Source organism: Trachymyrmex cornetzi, unplaced genomic scaffold, assembly GCF_001594075.2.
Source record: "Trachymyrmex cornetzi isolate Tcor2-1 unplaced genomic scaffold, Tcor1.1 scaffold1051, whole genome shotgun sequence".
Lineage (NCBI taxonomy): Eukaryota > Metazoa > Arthropoda > Insecta > Hymenoptera > Formicidae > Trachymyrmex > Trachymyrmex cornetzi.
Window position 1 is genome coordinate 589,115 of NW_017295600.1, and position 23,708 is coordinate 612,822.

General features: G+C 36.2%; 1 protein-coding gene across 1 annotated transcript in view; it reads left to right on the forward strand.

The window, feature by feature from the left end:
• Dscam3 (Down syndrome cell adhesion molecule 3) overlaps positions 1-23,708 on the forward strand; it is a 58,659-nt gene that overhangs the window by 16,547 nt on the left and 18,404 nt on the right. Inside the window, exons 2-3 of the mRNA XM_018505003.1 lie at positions 16,775-16,961; positions 17,236-17,378. Coding sequence (XP_018360505.1) covers positions 16,775-16,961; positions 17,236-17,378 — 330 coding nt within the window. The remainder of the gene's footprint in view (positions 1-16,774; positions 16,962-17,235; positions 17,379-23,708) is intronic.

The window sequence follows — 23,708 nt, forward strand, 5'->3', positions numbered from 1 at the left end:
TGTAGTGCGACACTGCTGTTCGGTTGAGTGTCGGCAGGCAAATGATAATGCCGCGACTTTTTGTAAATAGAGTGTCGAACGCTCGCCCATAAGTATCAAGGTCAAGATCAAGGCCTAACGGAATTGCATTTGTCATGGCACTCTGAATTTATGAAAAATTACCGCGTTATTATTCAAACACTTGAACGTATAGATAGCAATGGCTCGAAAACTCAGAAAAAACAGCTTTACACATATATACAACTGTCGTAATATTTTTTAATATAATTGATTTTTACTCTTAATTACTCACTAGATCTGAATGTATAAAGCAATTATATTAAAGAATCTTTCAACAATCTTGCAAAACTATTTTTGTTCTGCTCAAAGTAACCAGTTTGTGTTCCTCTCCATATATATCGAAACAAGATCGCGTTGGAAGGAAGCACTATTACACTCCATATAAACATTTTACGATTAATAATATTTGCACAGTTATAGTTATAATCAGATCTTGCGCTTAAACATTCATAAATGGCAAATGTTAATGTAATAATTATTTTATCATAAAATATTAAATACTTTACAATACAAAATTATGTCAAGTACACATATTTTATTCACTCGATCAAATATCTTGCATTTTGAATTAATTTCAAAAAATGAATTAAACATTAATGTTGTTTAAAATAACAATTAATTTCATTTGATTGAGGGAATGGTTTTTAACATAGAAATATTATTAATAACTGAGAATTTATTTCGAACATGCTCTGATACAAATTTATATATAAAGGAAAAGCCCCTATTATGAGATACCGAGTTCATTTTGGGTAAATGCTAGGTCATTTTAAAGGGAATTTAATAAGCTTTAAGATAACGTTATATAAAATTTAATTCAAATTCTATTTTCTTTTTGAAAATTAAAGAAATATAAAAAATGAGCAAATAGCAAAGTCAAAAAATTGTGCTCCTAATATGAGATGCCCCGAGAAATCGATAGTAAAACGCAAAGTATATCAGTATTGTGCAATTAAAAAACTTTATTTAATGTTTCTAAAATACAAACAAACACAGCCAGCGTGCGTGAAAAATGAGCATGCCATAGATTGTACCCAGAACTCGTCTTCAGGTAGTTGGAATCAAGCATCGCATAAATAGGCACTCGACGTTCATTCCGATTGTTTTTTTTATTATTGTACGATAACATTTATACTTTAGCAACGATTTTTACTATAACATAGGAGCATGGGTTATTTCATATTAAAAGTACCCTATGGGTACCATGGGTATCTCATATTACGATTTCCACGCTTTAGGGTTTTACGATCATCAAATCTAACTTCTATAATTAAGCAATTCAAGACATCCTGTATTTTTCTATTAATACGACCTTACTCTATCACTACATGAAAAATTTATTGCCAAATATTTATTTATTAAATAATAAACAAAATTTAAAGGCTCATCTCAATGAAACTTGAAAACGTCCAAATTCCAAAATCTTGTTTTACAATGACTACAGACATGATCTAATAATGAATTTTCTACTAAATAGTTTTCAATCCAAGAGCAATAAATTCATAGTGGAACCAATAGATAGCGTTTATTAGTTTAGCAGAAACGCCGCTATCTGATATTATAAGCGCCTATCTTACAATAGGGGGCTTTCCTCTATAATATATACATATATATATAGAAATATAATATATACAATATATATATAATATATATAAAATAGCCAATTTTAACTGCCCGAATTTTATCAGCGTTATTATCCAATTTTTCATATAACGATACTTCGATTGATTGATATTTAATATAAATATATTTTTTTAAATATTACTAAAACTATTATTTGACAAATAAAATTTGTATTTATTTTAGTCGAAAAACTATATAAATTAATTTAGTCTTATAATTTCTAGATTTTTATTTAAATAAAGAATTGTATAATAAATTTTAATAAATCGAAAAAAATTAGATTAAATTGTTGCTAAAATTGTCGCAATTTAATTTTATCTTTTTTTTTTACTCACATCACATAATTTTATTGAAATGTAAAAAATTAAAAAAAGAATAATAATACAGTAATTTCTATTTAGATTCATAAATGTGTCGAAGCAGTGACTTATATTTCGCGAAATTTATTCGTTCGAGTAGAAATAGAAACGGTAAGAAATGGGAATTATAGATTCATGTTTTACAAATTTATAGAAACAATTATTTTTTAAAAATATTGAAGTTTGAATATATTTTGTATATCTCATATATCTCATATTGCACTTTGAACTTTTAGCGCATTTAACCTCCTTAAAAACGTATTTAAAAAATGAGTAAGTAAAAAGTACTCTAGTACCATGCAATTCCAAGAGATATAAATGTTACTTCTGCTATTACATGATGAAATTTCTCTTTTTTTCATTGAGAGATTTAATAGCGAATATTTTTTCGCCATATTATTCTGTAACTATAAAACTAATCTAAAATTAAATGCACACGTATGTATCAGTTTTTTGAAGAGGTTAAATATAATTTACCTAATATTTTTGCAATCAATGGATAACGTGAAATAATATATCAATCACTGAAGTTATTCAAATAACGGGAAACTATGTTATATGAATTAAGTGTTGAGAATTAATTTGATATAGGAGAAAAACGATATTTAATATTTATTTCGGTGAATATTTTGTTAAAGACTAGCTTTGTGTGATGCAAGGCCGCTGCATGCTGCATATGTTATTATTGGCTGCGTTTAGCAGAGAAAGCAGCTTTGCAACTGTTGTAAAATTTTTCAATATGATTGGTCTTGCCCGTAGTTCCTCATTGGATCTAAATGTATAAACCAATCATATTCAAGAATTTTACAACAGTTGCAAAGCTGCTTTCTCTACTGAACGCAGCTATTTGCGCAGCCGAGACTTAAGCAAGCAATTCAGGAATGAGCTGCTCCATATGTTACCGTATTGTCACTCGAAACTATATTCTCTCAAATTAAAATAATTCTCTCAAAAAATGTCTATTAATTAATTTCCCTAAATAACGTATGTTAAGACGTCGGTAAATTATCGAAACGTGATTTAATTTATTTATATTTGACTCAAAAAACAATAAAGAATAAAAATTACGAATTGTTATTGCGACATTTACGAGTAACGATTATTGGAATTGTTTGGAATGTATCCTGCAACATGCCTCGAATTTTTCGTCAAGTCCAATGCAATTTACTAATCGTTCTCTTGCGTCGGAAATACAGAGTAACGAACGAGTCGTCGTACACGTAATTGAAGTTAATTTAAAATTCTTATCGTATGCGATTAACACTAGTGGTACCGTGCAAAGTGCCGTGCGATTATCCTATTTCGGTAATTAGTACGCGCGATTGTAATTAACCGTGTTTTCGCGAGTAAGCGTTGCGTGAGAACAAGTGAAGAAACTTGAAGAAAAAGGAAGAAAAGAAGAAGAAAGAGGCCTTGGAGGTTTTAAGTAACGACGGAATAACTACGGGATGAATAAATTATTATGTTTTGCTTCTCACGATTCGCTAGGTACACTTTCCGTTGATCTTGAAATAAAATATGACTAATTGACCCGTCTGTGCTTGAAATTATGAAATTTTTGTCACGAGATTCGTGTAACGACTCTCGTAAAATACAGATGTCAAAGTTAGAGTCTATATGGCATTTTAGAATTAGCTTTACTGCGTGTTAAAATTTACTAAGATGGCGTGGAACGAGACGAGCGACGGTGTCGATTTCACTAGCGAAGTTTATCGGTAAACCGAAGTTCACTGCTAATTTCTCGTCCCGCCACACCTCAAAGTGCGCTTTAATTGCGTTAGACGGGAAGTAAATTACATTAGATTGTCAGCCCTCGAGGATGTAAGATCCGATGCTGGCGGCTGATTGCAGCTTTCGTGTGCTTAGCTGCTGACGTTCAACTTCATTTTCCGTAAAGTGGATTGAGAAATAAGATCCGCGATTAATTAAGGACGTACGGGCGAATTCTTGTTCAGATATTTTACAACGCGGTTATTATTCTAATGACCGAGACTGATAAATTAAAATAAAAATAAAAAAAGAAATATTGAGCAAAATAGAACGTAGATTATTATATCCGACATTAAATGTATAATGAAAACATCCAGTCCTTGCTAAGTTATCAGATAATCAATTCAGATAACAAAGAACAGTATTCTGACAATGAGTCAAATTATTTCTACTGCATACTCGGAAGATAAAAGTCCAAATTCAGGATATAAGATATCTCATACGACGTCTAAAAGACATTTTATAAGACGTTTTATGTTCCGATTTTGGACTTTGGTTATTTGAGTATACTTTTCATAGAATAAAGCCGTTCAAAATGTACATGCGCACTTAATCCTCTATTGGCAATGTGACATTTTTATCCTTCGACCACAACCTATATACCATCGAATTTCAATACAGATTTTTATATTATTCTGAACTGTATGAAAGATATAGATCTGAAAAAATTCTTACATACGCTTGCGAAAGCTTTAACAATAGGTTTATTATAGAAGTTAAAATTGTATTTTATTTATTTGTTATAAATTTAAATTTATTTATTAAAATTCCAGAGTTGCCACAGAAAATAAATTTAAATATTCCCTGACTTTTCCAGATTTTCCAGATGAAAATAGAAAACTTTCCAATATAAAATATGTAAATTTTAGCACATTTTCCACTTGACAAAGTCAAGAATTGTAGGAAAGCTAGCCTATATTATTAAAAACAACGCAAAAAAGACTTAGTAACATAATAAAATTTCTTGTGCAATAAATCAAGCCAACAAAAAATAAATTAGTATTGGAAAAAAGAATGCAGTTACGAAAAAGGGTTAAACAAAAATACTGAATAAAATATAAATTTTAATTATTTTATTAAAATCGTTAATAAAGTGTGCGAGTTTCTGAACGTATTTCACTTAAACATTAGATATAATATTAAAAAATTATAACAATTATCTAGAATAGAAGCAGTTTAAGGAAATTGTGAGCAAATTTCAAAATTCCAGACTTTTTGACCCCTGACTTTTCCCGGTTTTCCAGGTCTGTGGATTCAGCAACCCTGAATTCACAATATAACAAAATAAACTATGCTTTTTTAAAGCATTCAAGATTGTCGACGAAATATTAAGTATCTCAGAAATTACAATATTTGCGATGAGATATTCCGTATCTCATCGTTGATGCAATATTATAATATTGTTTATATTTTGTTTGCATTTTCAATAAAGCTGATAGTAATGCGCATACTTAAACCAGTAACAACCTATAATCACGGTACACACATAAACGGCAAGTAAATACTGCATACGTAAAACCGTTAATGCGTGCATCGAAAAACATATATATTTCGATTTGAATTTCACTCCGTGTGCGTTATATGCAATAAATATGTGATGTTTGCTCACAGTTAATATTCCATATGTACACACGTTTTTCCTTCCAAAATCCCTACTGCATGCTATTTCAAATAATCAATCATATATTGTATATTAACGGGATAATTGCGTTTGGAATAAGTCTATGCATTAAAAGCACTGTCGATTTAATCGAAGAGACAAAACGGAAAGCATGTACGGACTCCACAGAGTAATATTAAAATTTAAAATCTCATATGTTTGTCTTGTGAAAGTAGAGCGAAGTAGCACTTTCCATCGGGAGTCCGCAGCGTATTTCAATTTCGCAGACAGCGAACGTATCAAATAAATCTCAAATTCTCGCGTTCAAGAACCCTAGAGCAGAGTACACTTTTCTTGCTTATCGACGCATACGCGAGCGTGCGTCGACATGTTGGGAAATCGGGTCAAAAACAGTTTGACTAGCCTCTCGAACATGTTATGACGCCACTCGAAAATGCTTTGAAAATGATGCCTATATTCCACACTATACATCACGCTCGGCTGTAGGGCCCTATTCCGATGTAATTTTCTTACATTTATGATCGTCCAGTTCAGACATGAAATAACTGAGGATAACTGCTAAAAAAAACCTGTTTAAGAAGCTTAATTTCAAAAATTGTACAGAGAGATATTTTTAGAGATTCGTAATATGTCGTTACATTTCATCGTTACTTTATTATAATAACGATTTGATAATAATGTTGCGAACTTTTTATGATCGTAACGGTAACATCAGAGAGTTGGAAAGTTACTGAAAAAGAAAACTCTAAAAAAGTAACTCGTTACTTTTTTAAAATTTTTAACGTATCGACACGTTACTTTTACTCGTTACTTTTGACTTATTATTTGTTACGAGATATTTTTTTTTCAATAAACAAGTAATGGTTGACGAGTTACTTTTCAAAAGTATCTAACTTTCTCAACCTTAGCATCTAGTTAATTAGTGTTACCGTCATAAAAAATTGCAACGTCATTACCAAATCGTTATTATAATAAAGTAACGATATTACTTACTTCCCATCTCTGAATATTTGTGATCTAAATATGTCTATTTAGAATTTGTCACTTTTTTACGTTTTATAAATTCAAATCAAAATCGAGTGAGCTGATAGAATTGTATTTTAGTCATCCCTTTTGTCATCTTACGTTGTTAAACGCTTTTTACATCTCGACGGAGTATTAAAATGCTTCATAAAAAAAATAATAAACTTCACAATCACTGTAAAAACAAGTTTGAACGTTGCAATTACCATATTAACATTAAGGATTTAGCTAGTCACTTGGTATTAGTGCATCCCGAGAACTTTTTCGTCGTAGGTAAGAGGGTAGATAAATTTAGGGATGGACGCTCGGTGAAAAGGGTTACGTTGGGGGGGAGGGGGAGGAAGAATGATGGAGAGAGTCACGTGGGGCAGCGGCATAATCGGCTTACACTGTAACAGCCTGACGAGCGCGTGAACGGACCAGCGGATTTGATCCCAAAAGCCCCAATACCTCGAAAGCTTCGATATAACCCCTTTCTCTTCTGCTCGCACGGCACTCCGCTCGACTTCGCGAACGAATGGAATGGAACGGAACATGATGGGTTTGAGTTCTACGAACGCGAAGCTGTCGGCAGCGAGTTACGCAACGAAATGTTATGCGCGAGGTAATTAATCGAACCGTCGTTAATTCGTTATTATTACTTTCCAGTAGAAATGTCAGGCTTGATATTTCTAAGATGGAAATCATCTCATCAGATCGTCTGTTAAAACGGATTTTATTCTCTTTGCGGGGAAATCTCTCTTTCAGCGACGGTATTCCTCCTGATTCAGCGCTATCAGTCAAAGCAAATTTTATGCAAAAGCAAATCACAATGCAACAGACGTCCGATTTTATTTCGCATCACATTTCGAAGTTAAACGATTTCATGAAAAAAACATTTTATGATAATAAACGTATGTACGTGGCACACAGTTCAAATTTACAAAAAATGTAACACAAAAGAAAAATGTTATTAACGATTAACAAAAATAAATTTACATAGTTTAAAAAAATTAATACGTTTCACGAAAGAAAATGTTTGCATTTGTTGAAATTTTTAGAGATGATTAATAAGATATTTTCTTATCGGAATTGCACTTCTTTTGCAATTAGTAAACTTTAGAAGCAGATTTTGAGATAGAGACGTTAGTTTTTGCTTGAGCATTCATTTACGTTGCAATCTCTCATTACTTCGCTGATGTCAGAGATATTCGCTTTGACTTACAACTGTCAATGCGTAACGACGAATAACACGACAAGATTGGAAAGCCAAAAGATGTTCTCTCGACACGAGAGAAAAGAGAGTATATAAAATATAGAGAAAGAGAGAAAAAAGAGAAAGGCAGTAAGTAAAAACTTTTTCTGATTTAATTAGCAAAATACGGAAATATTTGTACGGATTACAAAGAATGCCTACGGCAACTTGGCGAAGTGAGTCCCCTATTCAAAGACTTTTATCGACTGTGCGCGATAACCCTTCCTTGCTTTCTTTCAATCCTTACGTTACTATAGGATTGCATTTCGACGTGAAATTAAAGGAGAATTCTGATTGTACTGCATTCAATGTTTTTTTTCGAGTTTGGAGAGCTACGTTAAATTGTAGTGAGTACAGTATCTTTGTAGTATATTCTCGTTAATATTTTTAAAAACGTATAATAATGCGTGTGAAAATATATGACACCTTTACATACAGAAGTTTAAAAAATGTTATTTGGGACAATTGTGAATATAATTATGCGATAATCGCGCATTTCCTTTTTTGTACAAAGTACTTTTATAAAATTCGTAGCGAACCTAATTGGAATATCATCAGCAAAAAATCTCTAATCTATGAGAGTAAATAAGAGTTCTCGTTTGAAAGCTTCTGTTATCATTCTTATTTACTTCGCTATTGCTACCTTTCTGAAAAATCTATTCAAAGAGGCTCAATGTTGAAAAACACGACGATACAGAAAAGGGCAAAAAAAAAAAAAGATTCTCAGTTACCAAACTCGATCGAGCGGGTGCAAATACGAGAGCGTGGCCTGGAAACAAAGAGTGAACTGCAATAAAAAAACTTATTAAAGAGGTCTGGGCCGGTGAAGTCCCGGTAAATATTTGACCGGTCTTTAAACCGCAAACCTCTAAACCATTACGACGAGGCTGTATATTGCCTTCTCCTTTTATAACTACTCCCTTTTCTTACTGCTTTTTTTTTTCTCTCTTATATCCGCTACTTCTTTATGAGCTCGCATTACGCCTCGTCAAAGCGCAGTTGTATCTTATTTCTGCCTCCGCGTTTATCCTGGGTAATGTCAATTGGGGATATCATGCAAAGGTAATTATACTAGAAAAAAATCAACGCAGAGATGGAGAGCGTGTACAAACGCTCGAGGAAAATGATTATACTTGGCGCCATAGAGTTTGCGATTTAATAATTATGAGAGGAAAAGAAAGGGAGAAACGTGCACGCAAGTAAAAACAATTATTTTTAAATTGTTAAAATAAAACTAAAATAAAAATGATCGTATACTTTTGCACTTTTTTATACAGATTTCGTGGAACGCCCATGCATCTGTTTACGGTATCCGTCTGTCAGAAGTATAAAAGTGACATAAAAGAGCCGGGACAGAAAATAGTTCCACAAGTGAAAACTTGAAATGTAAAAACCCAGTGGAAAGCAACCACACAAAAGTCTTTCACGATAAATACGTTAGATCAAATCGCAGACTAAGCGGTTTCAAACTTCGTAATTTTCATGTCGCTCTTGCATACGAGACAATAGAAATACGTTCGTCTACACCGTATGCCGTTTCCCCTTTTCTCTTTGAACAGTATCATTTTACGATCTCATTCTGACCCTTGCGTAACACTCGAAACGCAAACACGATCCTGTAGAACGAACATTATTTCATCGATGACTTCGAATCTGCATCGGCAAAAAGATATCGCTATTGTCGAGGGATGCATTGTTTCCGTGATATCTAAGCACTCATTGTTCCGAGTGGTGTTGTAGTATAAACGCAGAACATTGTTCCTCATCGTTTATCGAGACCATAGGCAGAGAGGTCGAGGCTCGTTAATTCTCTCTCTCTCTCTCTCTCTCTCCCCCCCCTCTCTCTGATTCTTTTTTATGGATACGTACACTGAAAGAAAAGATTGGCTGCTGCAGCAAATTAGATGGTAAAATATAGCATTTTTAATTGGTTGCAACAGCCAATTTTTGAATGCTACAGCCAATTAAAAATGCCATATTTAACCATCTAATTTGTTGCAGCAACCAATCTTTTCTTTCAGTGTATACAAAATCTTACAAATAATTCACCCTGCATTTGCTTTATCGTGAGATTTCCGTCAAACTTACACTCGGAGAAAAAGACTTATAGTGAATCCGGTTGGATGCACTACTGCGCATTAGTGCATATTAAAGCTATTGTACACTGATTTAATCCGTGTAAAAGTGAAAGGCAAATATTTTAAATTATAAAGTACATATTTTATTTAACACACAGCACAATAAAGTGTATTGAGAGTTTCACAATTTAACCCGTTTTTATAACTACATTAAACACATATTTTGCGTCAAGTTGTGTACAACGGCTTTAATATGTACTAGTGCGCACTGATGAGTGCATTCAATTAAATTCGCTAATACGTAGTGATGGCAACTATAAAGGTGGCAACTTTATAAGTTTTATGTAGAAGTTATATGTAGAATTAATGTACACAGTTAAACAAATTATTTTATACTTGTTGCAACTGCAATAGTGTATTAAACTATGTGTATATTAGTTTATTCATTAACATATAACGTTAATCTACATATAAAATTTGTATAGTTGTCACTTTTATAGTTGCCATAACTATGTATTTTTCTGGAAAAAAAAACTGGAACATATCTTATTCATTGTAAAATTTGAAATGATTGCTTAATGGAAACTTTTAATTAGATCATTTCCTTTCTCTCTCAACTTCTATCTTACGTTAAATGTATTTCAGTAAAAGAAGTTGGGTTCTCTCATGAAACACGATCATTAAGGTCAAGGATTGTAAAATACCTTTAATTTCGACATTCACAGCTTTCGCCGCTTGTCGGTTGATTAAAACTTTTTTCCACTTTGATTCACCTTAACGTATACTTGCCGTTTTGCAATGTTTAAAAACTAGTAATATCCGATTACGATAGCTAAGTCCGACGATAGTCCAAGTGGACGTCGCTGTGTAAACTCGCGTTTTCTCATGAAGTACTACTTGACCAAGTCGGAGTGCTTCGAGTTTCGCGAGTAAACTCCGAGAGCAGTTGTGCGCTGATAGTGATACAGAAAGTTCTTTGTCGTTCTCTCCGTCTTTCCGCGCTCTCGCTCGGCATAACACGACCGATATATCGTCACCGGTGGAAGGTGGAAGGGCTCGCCATGGGTATCAACCGTGCGAGGAAGGGCGGGCGACGAGAGCGGCGTAGCTCCAGCGACCCAGACCTGCGGACGGTCTCGAGTGTCTTGTCAATATGTATAGTGTCATCGATGTCTCTCTATCGGACGAATCCCCGCGCGATGCATCCCTACGTAATACGCACGGGTGCACTCGCATAAGGCCAGGGATCTACAATCTGGAGCTTGCAGCATCGGCTCCATGGAAGATCTCTATCTATACATTTGTGTCTTGCACAAAACAAAATAATAACTCTAAGGCCCAGTTCCACAACTCATGGTTAACTTTTAACCGAGGTTCAACTTGTTTCTCATCTTTTTCCAATTTTAAAATTGGAAAGAGACAATAAATAAATTGAACCTCGATTAAGAATTAACCGTCAGTTGTGTGGAACTGGACCTAAGAAGATACTAAATTACCTTAGAGAATCGATCCAAATCTTATATTTAATAACTTTAACGATTCCTTGAAATCAATAGCTTATATTGATCTTGAAAGAGAGAATAATTAAATATGTGTAGTAAATACATGTGTATCCATGTATTATTATTATTATTCAAACAAATGCTTGTGTGTATCTATTTATTATTTAAAAAAAAATAAATTATTGTATACCAATGATCTCAATTATTTAATTAAGTCTAATTAGTACTTTTGATAATTATTATATTATATCACAGATATCCCATTCTACTTATATTCATATTATGAAATAATAGGATGTTTATATTATGGAATGGAGTGAAATAGATTAATAGAGTATAAATGCATATAAAGTGTAAACTTCTGTTTTTTAATTTGATTTATTTGCTAATATAAATAAATCCTATCTGATTCTAAAAGTTAGAAAGCTTGAGAACCCCTGATATTGGGAGCAACTGTATATGTAGGCGCATTAAATGAGAATTACCCGCTTGCGCCGTTTCCTCAAATACGGAGGATATATAGATATCGTGTTACGGACACTCGGGACTGTCTTAGAACACTGCGTACCAATGCTGCTAAATAATTCTCGTTCTTCATCATACGCGGCCAACCAATCACGGTCTTGTCGGAGCACGACACGAAGCGCACGAATAAAGGAAACGCCGCTCCTTCGCGGAGTTACACATCGGAGGTAATAAAACGCGGTGGTAATTACTTGGCCAGACAATCATTAATCTTCATCGTTGTATCGACCGTGTCGGTAAGTTGCGTCTCCTGCGACGCTCCATCGGTGTTAATGAAACGGCGTGATATCCAGACCGCGATTTTCCGAGATGGAAGTCTATACGTTTTTTGTTAACTAATTTTTTGCATTACCGTGTAAAACTCAAGTAAAAACTGCATTAGTTGCAAAGAATTCGTGATCTCTTCAACATTTCTATCTCGCAATTTGTAAGGAGGATTCGTTTCCTTAACGATCTAAAGAAATAGTCATTAAGATGTACACGCGGTGCAATTCGAGTATTGTATAAACGCAGAACTTGCGTTTCAGCTAAATTGGATTAAGACATTAAACGCGCTAATAGAGCAGCCGCGAATACAGGTATACAGAAGGTTCGCTAAACCGAGATCCTCATACTGTGAAAGCCTCTTTTCTCTTCTCCCGGTAGGTATTCACCTATTTGAAAGCCGTCAGTGTAGGCTCGACGATTCACGACGTATTCACGAAAGAAATAAATACGGAGTGAAAAGAGTTCGAGCTCTTTTCACGGAAGGATATAATTGCCAGAAAAATAAACGATCGCAAAGTCTGTTTGCCCACATCTTTCTCCACTACTTCCCCGTGCCCAGCGAAGCAGAACTCTTCGTACTCCGTCTTCCGATCCTTCTACCTTCTGAGCCGCACCTGCCAGAGCTACCCTCTCGCGCTAGCTACTACCCCCATTTGGTCCATCCTCGTTCGCTTTTATCTACTCTTTGGCTACCTCCTGTGCATGTTCCACCTATACACCACTACCATATCCTAATCGTCATCCCCTCAATCTCTCGCCGTTCGTTTCTCGCGTTTCTTTTTCCTCGACTCCCTGCTACCGTCGTGACTCCGTGGAAAAGCTCACTCGAGTTCGTGGGTCAACGAATTCGCAATTACGATCTTTCACGTCGACGTGACTACCTACTCTCACGTCGACTTTGGAATCCTGGTCCCCGCTCCGTCCTCGTTGTGTATGTACGACCACATCTGCGGCAGCATCCTCGTCTTGCAACGCGATGCAGCTTCTCGGGATTTTCTTAGAAAATTTATCACGAAACCCGATAATGCGAGGCGTTCAAATGTTAGTATTCGTTTAATAAAAGACACACTGAAATGTATAAACAACGACCAATGAATTACAAGTAAATCGAAAAACTTTGCATGTTCATCGAAATAAAAGTATGACACGTTTGCTTTATTTTCCCTTTGAAGCATCGACATAATTGATATTCATAGAATTTATAATCGCGAACCGCGACACATTTCTATATTCTGCTAAAATAAATTATGCATTGACATCAGATTTATTGGCATCAACGGAAACGTAAAATTATATTTTTAATACATTATTCATTTTTCTCATATTCTGAAATTTCTCTTTCTATATATATTTCTATCTATCTATCTATCTATTTCTCTCTCTCTCTCTCTCTATCTCTTCTTCTTCTTCTTATTTGAAAAATATATGAGACGTACTGATATATTTTGATCCGAGTGCATCGGATGCTTAAATGCAGCTTGTTTCTGCATAAGTCTGGAAAAAGTCGTGCTTCGCACGTGCGTCACGTAGACTTTTCATTCGTGCAATCTTTATTCGTATTCTGACATTTCGAGCTGGAAAAAATTCCGGCCGAATCGCAAATTGGGTTCACGTTTCAGCGACCGATGAGTAGAAAACGTCCTCTCGGATGTGAACGCGCAAGCGTGTCCATATCCACGATATGCAAGAGATATCGGAATTCGAAGGAGGAAAAAAAACGATGGAATGGAGTTGCGCACTGTTACATCATACACTTACGTTTCTTTGATACACTCGGAGACAATGCTCTATAAAGACAAACCTTCAAAAGTTTCGTCAGTCGACTCTCTTATTTTTGCGGATCTTTTATCTGCGTCGCGTGAAATACAAGAGCGTTCGTTCATTTATAAATGTCAAATATTCTCGTCTCATGTAAATGTTAAATGCCTCTTCTTTAAAAATATTGGCGTATATAGAGCGAAAAGCTACTGGAAAATGGTGAAATTGAGGGCGCACGTAAATTGTTACAAATGTAATACCGCGTATGAGCGTCACGTTATGTCGCTAATAAATATTTTCTCAGTCACGTATGGAAAGATGTGATGACTCGGTGCCAATGATTCCGCATCGGGAATGGTAGCATTAAATGCAACAACCGCATATACGCGCGAGGATTCGTGCATTATTCGGAAAGAATGAACGCGTAAATAAGTGTGCGCGAGCACGCGCGCATACAACGCGCGTACGGAAACGGCGATGTGGAGTACTGTTCGGCTTTTGCTCTTTGAAAGGCAAGCAAACACGTGGCTACGTGCCCGCCGTCCTTCTTGACAACGTGCGAGAATTTATGCATTTGCTGGCGCAGTCCGAGAAAGAGAACGGTGGAGGAAAATTTTCAACTTTATATCTTTCTTTATGGAAAACTGGGCTTACAAAAAAAACGTTCGGAAATAATTGAAAAAAAAGTCCAATCTAATATTTTACACTATTCGTTCCAATAGCTTTTTTTTTTATTAATTTAATAGTATTTTTCTATAACGGCTGTCATTCAGAATTCCATTCAAAAAGCAATTGTACTATCTTATAAAATTCAATGCTTTATTTATTTTAGAAAAAGAGGCACACAGCAAGAAGAAGAATATATATTAAAAAATCAGTATCTAGATTAGTGTTTGAAATACAGGCTAGAGAGGATGAGTTTGTTTGAGTGTATACCTATGGTAATTTCCGAAGTAATTTGATGCGCTGAAATTAAATTTACACGGAAAGAACGGATATGCTGAAGTATCTAATAAAGCTAGATACAGACGCAAATAACTTTTGAGATTATCAAAATAATTAATAATATGCAGCATTGCTTATCATGATTGAGTTTCTTACAAAATTATTTTAATAGTCCAACAAAATTATTTTTAGAAATGTATCTATCTAAATTTTAAAATATTTCAGTAAAATCGTTCTTTACATGTAATATTATAATTTTGTCATCAAAGTCTGCGGTATTAAAATATTAAACCCAGCAATATGATATTAAAAATAATGATTTTAACTATATTTATTACAAAGTAAAATATAATATAATTAATTTATATTAAATTTAATTAGTAATTATTAATATATATTATTAATTATTTTTTAAATCTCTTACCTACAATATTTAAAGTTAGAATCTTTTAGAGCAAGTTTTTTGTTTCTACGTTTTTCTGATTGATGTATAAAGTTTTATTGAAATTAAAAAAAAATGTATTGTATAAAAACGTTAGAGATAGTTATAAATCAAGAATAACTTTTATTGAATAAAAATCTTGTGACAATGATACAAAAGAGTATATTTTTAGATTTCATATGCAAAATACAACTTTATTTTGCAAAACACTTAATTACACGAAAATACTCTATTTTCGTCTGACAAAACTCTTCTGGTTTACAGTAATTTGATTTCGACCTCTTTCTCAGTCGCATAGATACATCAGAATCTGCACCACGTCAAATCGTATTTTAAACCACGTTGCTCCATAGGTCGCGCCAGTCTAAATAATTCATTCCATGAATTATTTCTGTTCCTATTTCCGACTCGCAACGAAAATCGATCTCTTTGATCGCCATGCCCGTCGCGGTACTTTGTCCCGTGTTGCGTATCCTTCGATTCTGTAATCCCACATTCCGCGTATTTCAACTGTCCAACCTCCGCAACTTTTTCGCATTTCTCCGCAGAATCGCTTTATACGAACAAAACAAATAGTCTTCTTCAACTAGTACGTCACAATAGCGCGAGCTACATCATATTCCCAAGGACCGAAGCGTTTTGTTTTCCGAATAAGCGCGACGGTCCGCCAGCGGGCGTTTATTTTACTTGGATATCGAGGAAAACCTGCATTATATGTAAACGTAGCTTTCAACGTTCGAGAACGGATTATAGAAGCTCGCGTACGCTGCTTCTTAATCCGGGGATTTCGACTGAAATATTTGGTAGATGCTATCGGGCAGTGACGCGACCGTTCGCTCCAGCGTGCATTTAATCCAGGAACGAGCATGGTCCTGAATCGATTCGAAATCTAGGTCGAATTCGGCTTAGTGGAATTGATTTCTCCGGTTTCTCGGTTGCGAACAATGTATATGTCGTGGGGTTTAGACCGGCTTCGCGAATCAGGTCGTTCCGTCGGCTTCAACGAGACAAAAGATAAAATTCTATCCGCGGCGCTTACCAACCAACAAATCGAGTAATCGTTTCAACATCGAGTTTAATCCACGGACAAATCCAGATCGCTTGACCTGAGGCGGCTGCATCACGCGAAGAACAGAGAGGAAAATATTGATTTCTAAATAACTGCGATATAACACGTAACAAGCACTCGAACAAAACGTTATCTGTTGTTACAAAACCATATCCGCATACAGGCTGCAAAATAATATCAATGGTCTCTAAAATACTCCAGTCATAATCATAAAATCGTCATAAAGTCAATTTGTGTATTTTAATGATCCATCTTTATTATCTATTCATTAAATCAGCATCGTTCTGAAATTTTTACTACTACCTAGTTAAGAGCCGTGCGATTTCTCATCAGTGTACTTGTTAAAAATTAAGTGGGCAAAAGACAATATAAGTTAGTTGAGCTAAATTAAGCCGCGCCCAACCGCTCTTTATTGATCGTACGATCGTCAGGAGACTCCCGTAACGAAACTGGCGCGGGTATTACAATGTTAATGATCGGATGCGCTTTTCGTTTCAGGGTGCAGCGTGAAATTTGCGCTCGGTCAGCAGGGCCCGGTCTTCATCCTGGAGCCGCCGAGTACCCTAGTCTTTTCAAATACCACGGGCTCCCAATTAGGCTGCTCCGCGCACGGCAGTCCGACGCCGCACGTCACGTGGATTACCAGCCCGGATCAGAGATCAGTTACAGCAGTTCCCGGACTCAGGTAAATCACGTTTCTGGACATTTCTGGACATTTCTGGACGTTTCCGAATGTCCAACCGCCTCGACACCGATCACGTTCGTGTCGGATTGCTTTTGCACAAATTTGCCAGGACGTTGAAATAAAACCGAAGAGTGAATATACGTGGAAGTGAAAGAGCTTGTTTCGAACTCGAGTGTGAAATCCATCTTATGTTTTTATCACGGTCCTAGACGTCTCTTTTTTCTGGCTGTAGCCCTTTACGCGAATCAACAGAGCTGCTTTGATATTCTTTCAGGCAACTTCTGGGTAACGGAACGCTATACTTCCCGCCGTTCTTGGCTCAGGATTTCAGAGCCGAGGTTCACAATGCCCGATACAGATGCCGTGCGACCAGCTCCGTCGGGACCGTACTTTCACGCGAGGTCACTCTCCGTGCTGGTAAGTTATCTTATCCACGTCTCATCCCTTCCAAAAAGTGAAAGCATAGTCTTGTAGACTTATGTGAAGAAACTTATCCGGTCGGAAGAGATTTCAAAATGTTTTATCATTCCGGCGGAAATGGCTTTCCGGCTCTGAGTGGAAAATGTGGTCGCGCGAATAAGATCCAAACTATCGTGCTTCGCTACCGTGGATCGACAATCCGTTGATGTGTCGCTGATACACACGATAACCATTATTTATCGAGGAAATGTCATTCGCCGCGTACGAGATTCGTTGCAATAACGGACTGACGGTACCGAACATCCCATTACGTCCAAGTGCTACTGTGAGTGCAGAGCCAACACCTCGCATTTTCAACCAAGAGGCTTCACCCTATCCAAGTAAATACCGATGGGGAAACGGTTGAAAGCCGTTAAATTGTATCGGAGGAAGTTCGATTCGAGTACGTGGGCGAGTCTTCGCCGTTCCGAAAGACCCGAAGAGGGACAAAACTTTGTCCGGTCGGCGCTACGTGAGCCATCATTTAAATGGCTGATTCTAAGCCGATCATTACTACTAGCGGTAGCCGCACTGAATTCGCCATACAGACTGTGTCCGCGTACATACGGCACGAATCCAATTGGAAAAAGAGTTCTTTTTTCGTTTTCATTTACTTTGATCTGAATGACCGTACCGTATACCAGTAATAATGGTAATAGGGACGTATATACTATGTATATATGTATATATGTGTGTAATCTCAAAAGATTGCCTATCGGTATTCGCGATATTGAAAATACAGAATGACACACGAAATGTCATACCATTTATATACATATATATATATAACATTTATTTTTAACAAAATTGATACGAAACTGGTACAGAGAGAATTGATTACCAAAGTCTGAAAATTGGTTAATTAAATGGTATGACATTTCGTGCGTTTTTCTGTATAGTCTTCCTAAATGTTTTTTAGAATAAAAATAAAAAATAAAAACACTAAATACATATTTTGCATGCACGCCAGAGTCTCAGATCTGAAAACTAAAGAAGTTTTAAAAATTAAAAAACTTCAGAGAAAAAGTAGGAAAAAAGATAAATTTAGGAAAAATTAGTATAATTTTGTCAAAATTGATTTCGCGTAATATTACTTAAATAATATTTACGTTTTGTAACATTTTATATCTTCCAAATATGATTATTGCACACACACACACACACAACGACAAAAATAAAGTAGATCAAATAAATCAAATCGCGAAATAAAATAAATGTAAAACGCGTGTACTGACTACAAAAAAGTGATATGCTTGTTCACTTTTTAGCCGGTGCATGTAACCTTTTAAATGGGTAAACACTGATCGCTTTCACGAAGCTCTCTAAGCTTACGTTGCACTTAGGTTGCTTGCTTTCTTAACGGCATTTTCGTCACGCGTTTTTAACCCTTCAAATAAAGGTAAAAGAGTCGTCAATTTTACAAAAATGACTGCTACAAACCGCAAGAAAAAAACTTAATATGTAAAAAATTTAAGCCGAATCATTATTTTTTTTAATGGCAACGACACATTCTGAATCTGCCTGTTGTCTGGTAAGATAAAAAAATGTCGCCTCATGACACATATGCGACAAAGCATTCTCGCGCAAAATATTGACGATCTTAAAGCCCAAAGAATCCCGCATGTCAAACAATGTGTTTTACCGAGTATTTCAATATACTTTGCGCTCGTTCGTAACAAAACTGGCACGCTTGTCGTATTTCACGGTGCATACAAATTCGAAGAAATTGCGAGAATCCAAATACTCTTTGATGCCGCAGGTCCAAAGGCTGTCTCTCCTTTCAAAGCCGTTTCACGTGAAGCGACATGGAATGCGCGCCCCAGCCGTTGGAAAACTTTTGGTGGAAAGTTTTTCAAGATGATTCGACTAAAACGGGAAGAAAAATTCGCTTCGCCGCTAGTGGTTTCCGAAACTTTCTCCCAAAGTCACTGAACGATGAAAGAACGTCCAATCGATACCTTTTTACCGCACTGTCCTTGTCGTGCGCGAACCATCCGCCAATATAAGTAAAGCTTTTATCTACCAGCGCTTTCGTTCGTTAAAAGTTCACACTCCGCTCCGGAATATATAGGCATAAATAATCAAGTCATTCTATACTTACTCGTGCTTTTCACGAAAACAAGTTTAATGATTCCAAGATGGTGTATGAGGTCATTCAAGCATAAATCAAGTTTGTTTTTCCAATGAATCTCATTTTTTCCAAATAATAAAAATTAATAAGTTTAGACTTATTTTACCATGGATATAATTTCTTCTCTTTTTTTCACTAATATAAAGATAAAGAAGAAGGAATTCTTCCTACGGTAAACATTATTTCATTATTAACTTTTCCGACAAATAAAAAAAGTTCAATTATAAACATTAATTTCAAATGTAATACGACGAGTTTATTGCGTTGAAAAATCACCGATAATAACATGTAACGGTAATGTGGCATAATAATAGTTAGAAAATAGCGTAATCAAAAAGTAACGACCATTCGCGTGTAATCGTACGGGAGACATTCATTAACACAACGTGCAAGTTATCTCAGAGATCCCCCCTTCTCGTTTCACTTTATTTTCTTCTATACGCGAGAACATCAGCCAAGGAGAATCTTCTAGCGGTGCTTCTTCTGAAACGAGCGAGCCAAAAAGGAACGGTTCACTTATCTAAAATGACATCGGTCGTCCCCACGTGCTCGCCAAAGAACTTATTCTGCAAGAGAGGGAGAGAAAGTCATTGTCGAAATTCCCTTTTGTGAGAATTGCATTTTTCGAGCTTGAGAATTTGGTACCAACATGTCCAGCCTTCGTTCTTTTCAGCAGAGAAGAACGCTCTCCGAGGACGGAATTAGGGAATACAGTGAAGAGAATATTCATTATCCTACGTTATACCGTCACCAGTCCCGGTAGCATAAAGAATAATGTCTGAAGGTGTCGCATTTTCAAAATTTAAGAGGGGCTGTATTGCGTGGATTTAACCTTTAGCGGGAGAGTAATCGTTGCTCGCGCGGATGATGCTCACCCTGAGCCGGCTCCCGTTTAATCTTAACTTTTTTCAAATGATTTCATTACGGAAGGTATACGGCAAGCGTAGGTACGTAACGGCGGTAGAGTCTTATATTTTACGTGCTTTCCCGCACGATTTTTCTAGTGCTCGGAAAATGTTGCTTAAGGAGTATTTAACGTCGAAAAATAAAGTATCTCGATGGATTTAACGAAATATGGATAACGGAAAATGGATAAAGAATTGTATCTTTATACAAAAATGCAAATTGGTATTTAATTAAAAGCTTATATTAAATTATATAGAAAAAGTTTCATTGATTAAAAGTATATTTAGATATAGAAGAGAAATGTCTCGAGAAATGTGGATGCTGTAGAGCGTGCATACGTGCATAAGAAATTAAACAATCGCGCACTGCATCGTATCTTACATCCTAATCCCTTGAAATTTGTATACTGGATATTTATTCGGCCGTGTTACGCGACGAGACCGTATTTCTCCATACACATGCCGAGTATGGATGCTATAGGAAAGAATTATTGCCTACCGCACGGTGAGAGATCACCCGTTTCTGCAGACGGACGATTCTCCAGTGTACCGCTTATTCTTCTTTATTTTCTTCATTTTATCAACAGGAAGGTACGCGACTAGAAAAAGAACGTAACCACATTAGCAACCCACCACTAGTTCTCGAGAAATGGTCTTGGACAGAAAAAGGTCCATCCTTTCGGACGACAAATGCTTGTATATGTGTAATACCAGCAAAACGGTCGACGGTTTTAATCACGCACAAAGCACGTTTTTGTTCCTAAGAGAAAGATACACAAGAAATGTCTTGCGGCACGGCAATAAGATACAAAACTTATCAAAACTTGCACGGAACTTTAAAATGTAGTTAAGGGATTATTGTATAACTGATTAGTTTAATTGTAATGTATTTTCCAACAAAACAAAGAAAATTTAAATAAACTCTCGTTTTTTTTTCTCGTAAATCATTTCGTTATTCGATTATTTATTTGTGTCGTTTTTTTGATGGCCCGGTCCTTGGCTGGTTGCGATATAAGTGGCAATATATCCATTCTGGCGAAAATCTATCCTCGGAAAATTTCATTTAAAAAAATCTACCGTTTTTCCACAGAGAGAGAGAGAGAGAGAGAGAGAGAGAGAGAGAGAGAGAGAGAGGAGAGAAGCCCGTACAAGTATAGGTCTGGCAAAACACGCTCGTTGCAGTGGCGATGCATCGATACACCGCGGTGTGCATTTTCACGCTGCATCAGCGCGTAATGGGCGTTAAGCGCGCGGTATCGGAGATCCGGCATGAGCGATCTCTCACACAAGGGATGGGAAGGGAACGAATCTGTCCGTGAAGAGAGGAGGAAAGTTAATTCCAACGATTTCTACGAATCTGTGGAAATATCGTTGCCCGCCTGGCTGGAGATCCGCGCGCATATTGGCTTTATTTGCACATTTCGTTTCACCCCGTTCTCTCTCTCTTTCTCTCTCTTTCTCTCTCTCTCTCTCGTCCCTTCGTGCCATCGTGCCATTTCTCTCGCATCCTCTCACCGGCGCATCTCAATTTTATCGTCACGTACCGTGCCCCCTCTTCTCTCTCCATACTTGGTCCCATCCTACCTTTTCCTCCACCTCCCGATTCACAAACCGGCGTCTAACCGGGAGAAGGGGGAGGATGCCTGGCGTCGGGACACCATCCGAGAAGCCCCCAATTTCCGACGCCCCGGACGGCGAAAAGGGTGGAACGACACGACTCGTCTCGTCACTCGGCGAATGGTAGTTCCTCCGACTCGCAACCTCTCTTGGCTTTTCTCATTTCGCGTCTTCTTCTAGATGCACATCCCTTGGCCCCGTTCGCCGAGCTTTTTAAGCTTCCTCATTCCCTCCGTCCTGCTGTCTCGCTCCCTTCGCTTTACGAGCTATCGAGGAAATCGCGCGGGTTATTTCGGCACGAATGTTTACGGACGAATCCACGGGGGGTGTCTCGACGGCGCTTGAAAAACATGAATTTTTCAGTAATCTTAACGTCACGTACGTCTTGAATTCGATCACGCACGTATGATTTGGCCTTAAGGTATTTTTCATTATAATCGAATATAATGATGTGAGATATATATTTATTTATTGTAAACGTATCATAGAGAATATTGAGTGGAATATTAAAAAACAGCGGTTTGTAATGTTTTTTAATTATTAAATTAAATTAAAAGACACACTTATCAATTTAATACATCCCATCCAATATCGATTAAAACAGAAGGGTAATATGTGTTTAACAGGGGCGATGTAGACGTAATAACGTTTTGAGTTACCGTATTCACTTAGCGATTACATGGTTAATATAACTAAAGATGCAAATGCGGGAAATTAATCGCGCACTTTGTGCCAACATTCATTATAGCGGAGTGTGTGAGTAGAATGTGTATACGCGCGAGCAGGTGTGTCTCCGGAGAATAGGATATGCGACCTGAGGGCTGTTGGCAACGTCACTGTTACATATTGATGTATGAGTGTGTGCTTAGATTGAGGGTGATTAGGTTCAGGAAGAGTTTGTCTTGTACCTCAGCATCTTGTATCTTAACCGCGAATGAAACGCATTATATCGAGTAATGTAAAACAAATAATAAGGTTGATTGGATTTTATACGTAGCTATCAAAAATTCTTTCAAAATTTTATCATCGGAATTGAATTTAATAAAATGTACTTCTAATAATATGTATTAAATGTAAAACAAGAGTATAAAATATTTTTAATATATTCATGATAGTCTCTCCTTAATATAGGCTGTCCAAGTGTTTGAAATTTTATGCTCGTAAATTAACGCGTCGTAACGAAATAAGCGGAGTGAATTGTATTACAACGCAGCCATTGTCCATGGACTTGAAATAAGTTTGATCGTTCATTATGCATGCTTCTACTTCCCTATGTCTTATTTTCCACTTTCTGCCCGTAGTAACTTCTTAATAATCATCCATCTTCCGCTTTCAACGCTACGTCACCTCGTCCTGCTTTAGTTTCCCCTCCCCCTTTGCTCTGACTTTCTGTTATATACGAATATAACGGAATTTTATTATAGAGAGTCTCGCATTAAATGTAATTACTTTGACTCGCAGATTCTCTTTAATCATTTTTCCTTATCAAAAATTCGATGATAATGATATAATTTTTTTCTCTAATTTCAGAATTATTGAGATATAACTCAATAATTAATAATCAATAAGTTTTAAATATTACGATTTTGCGTTAAACTCCATTTGGAATTGTATGAAGAATAAACTTTTAATATA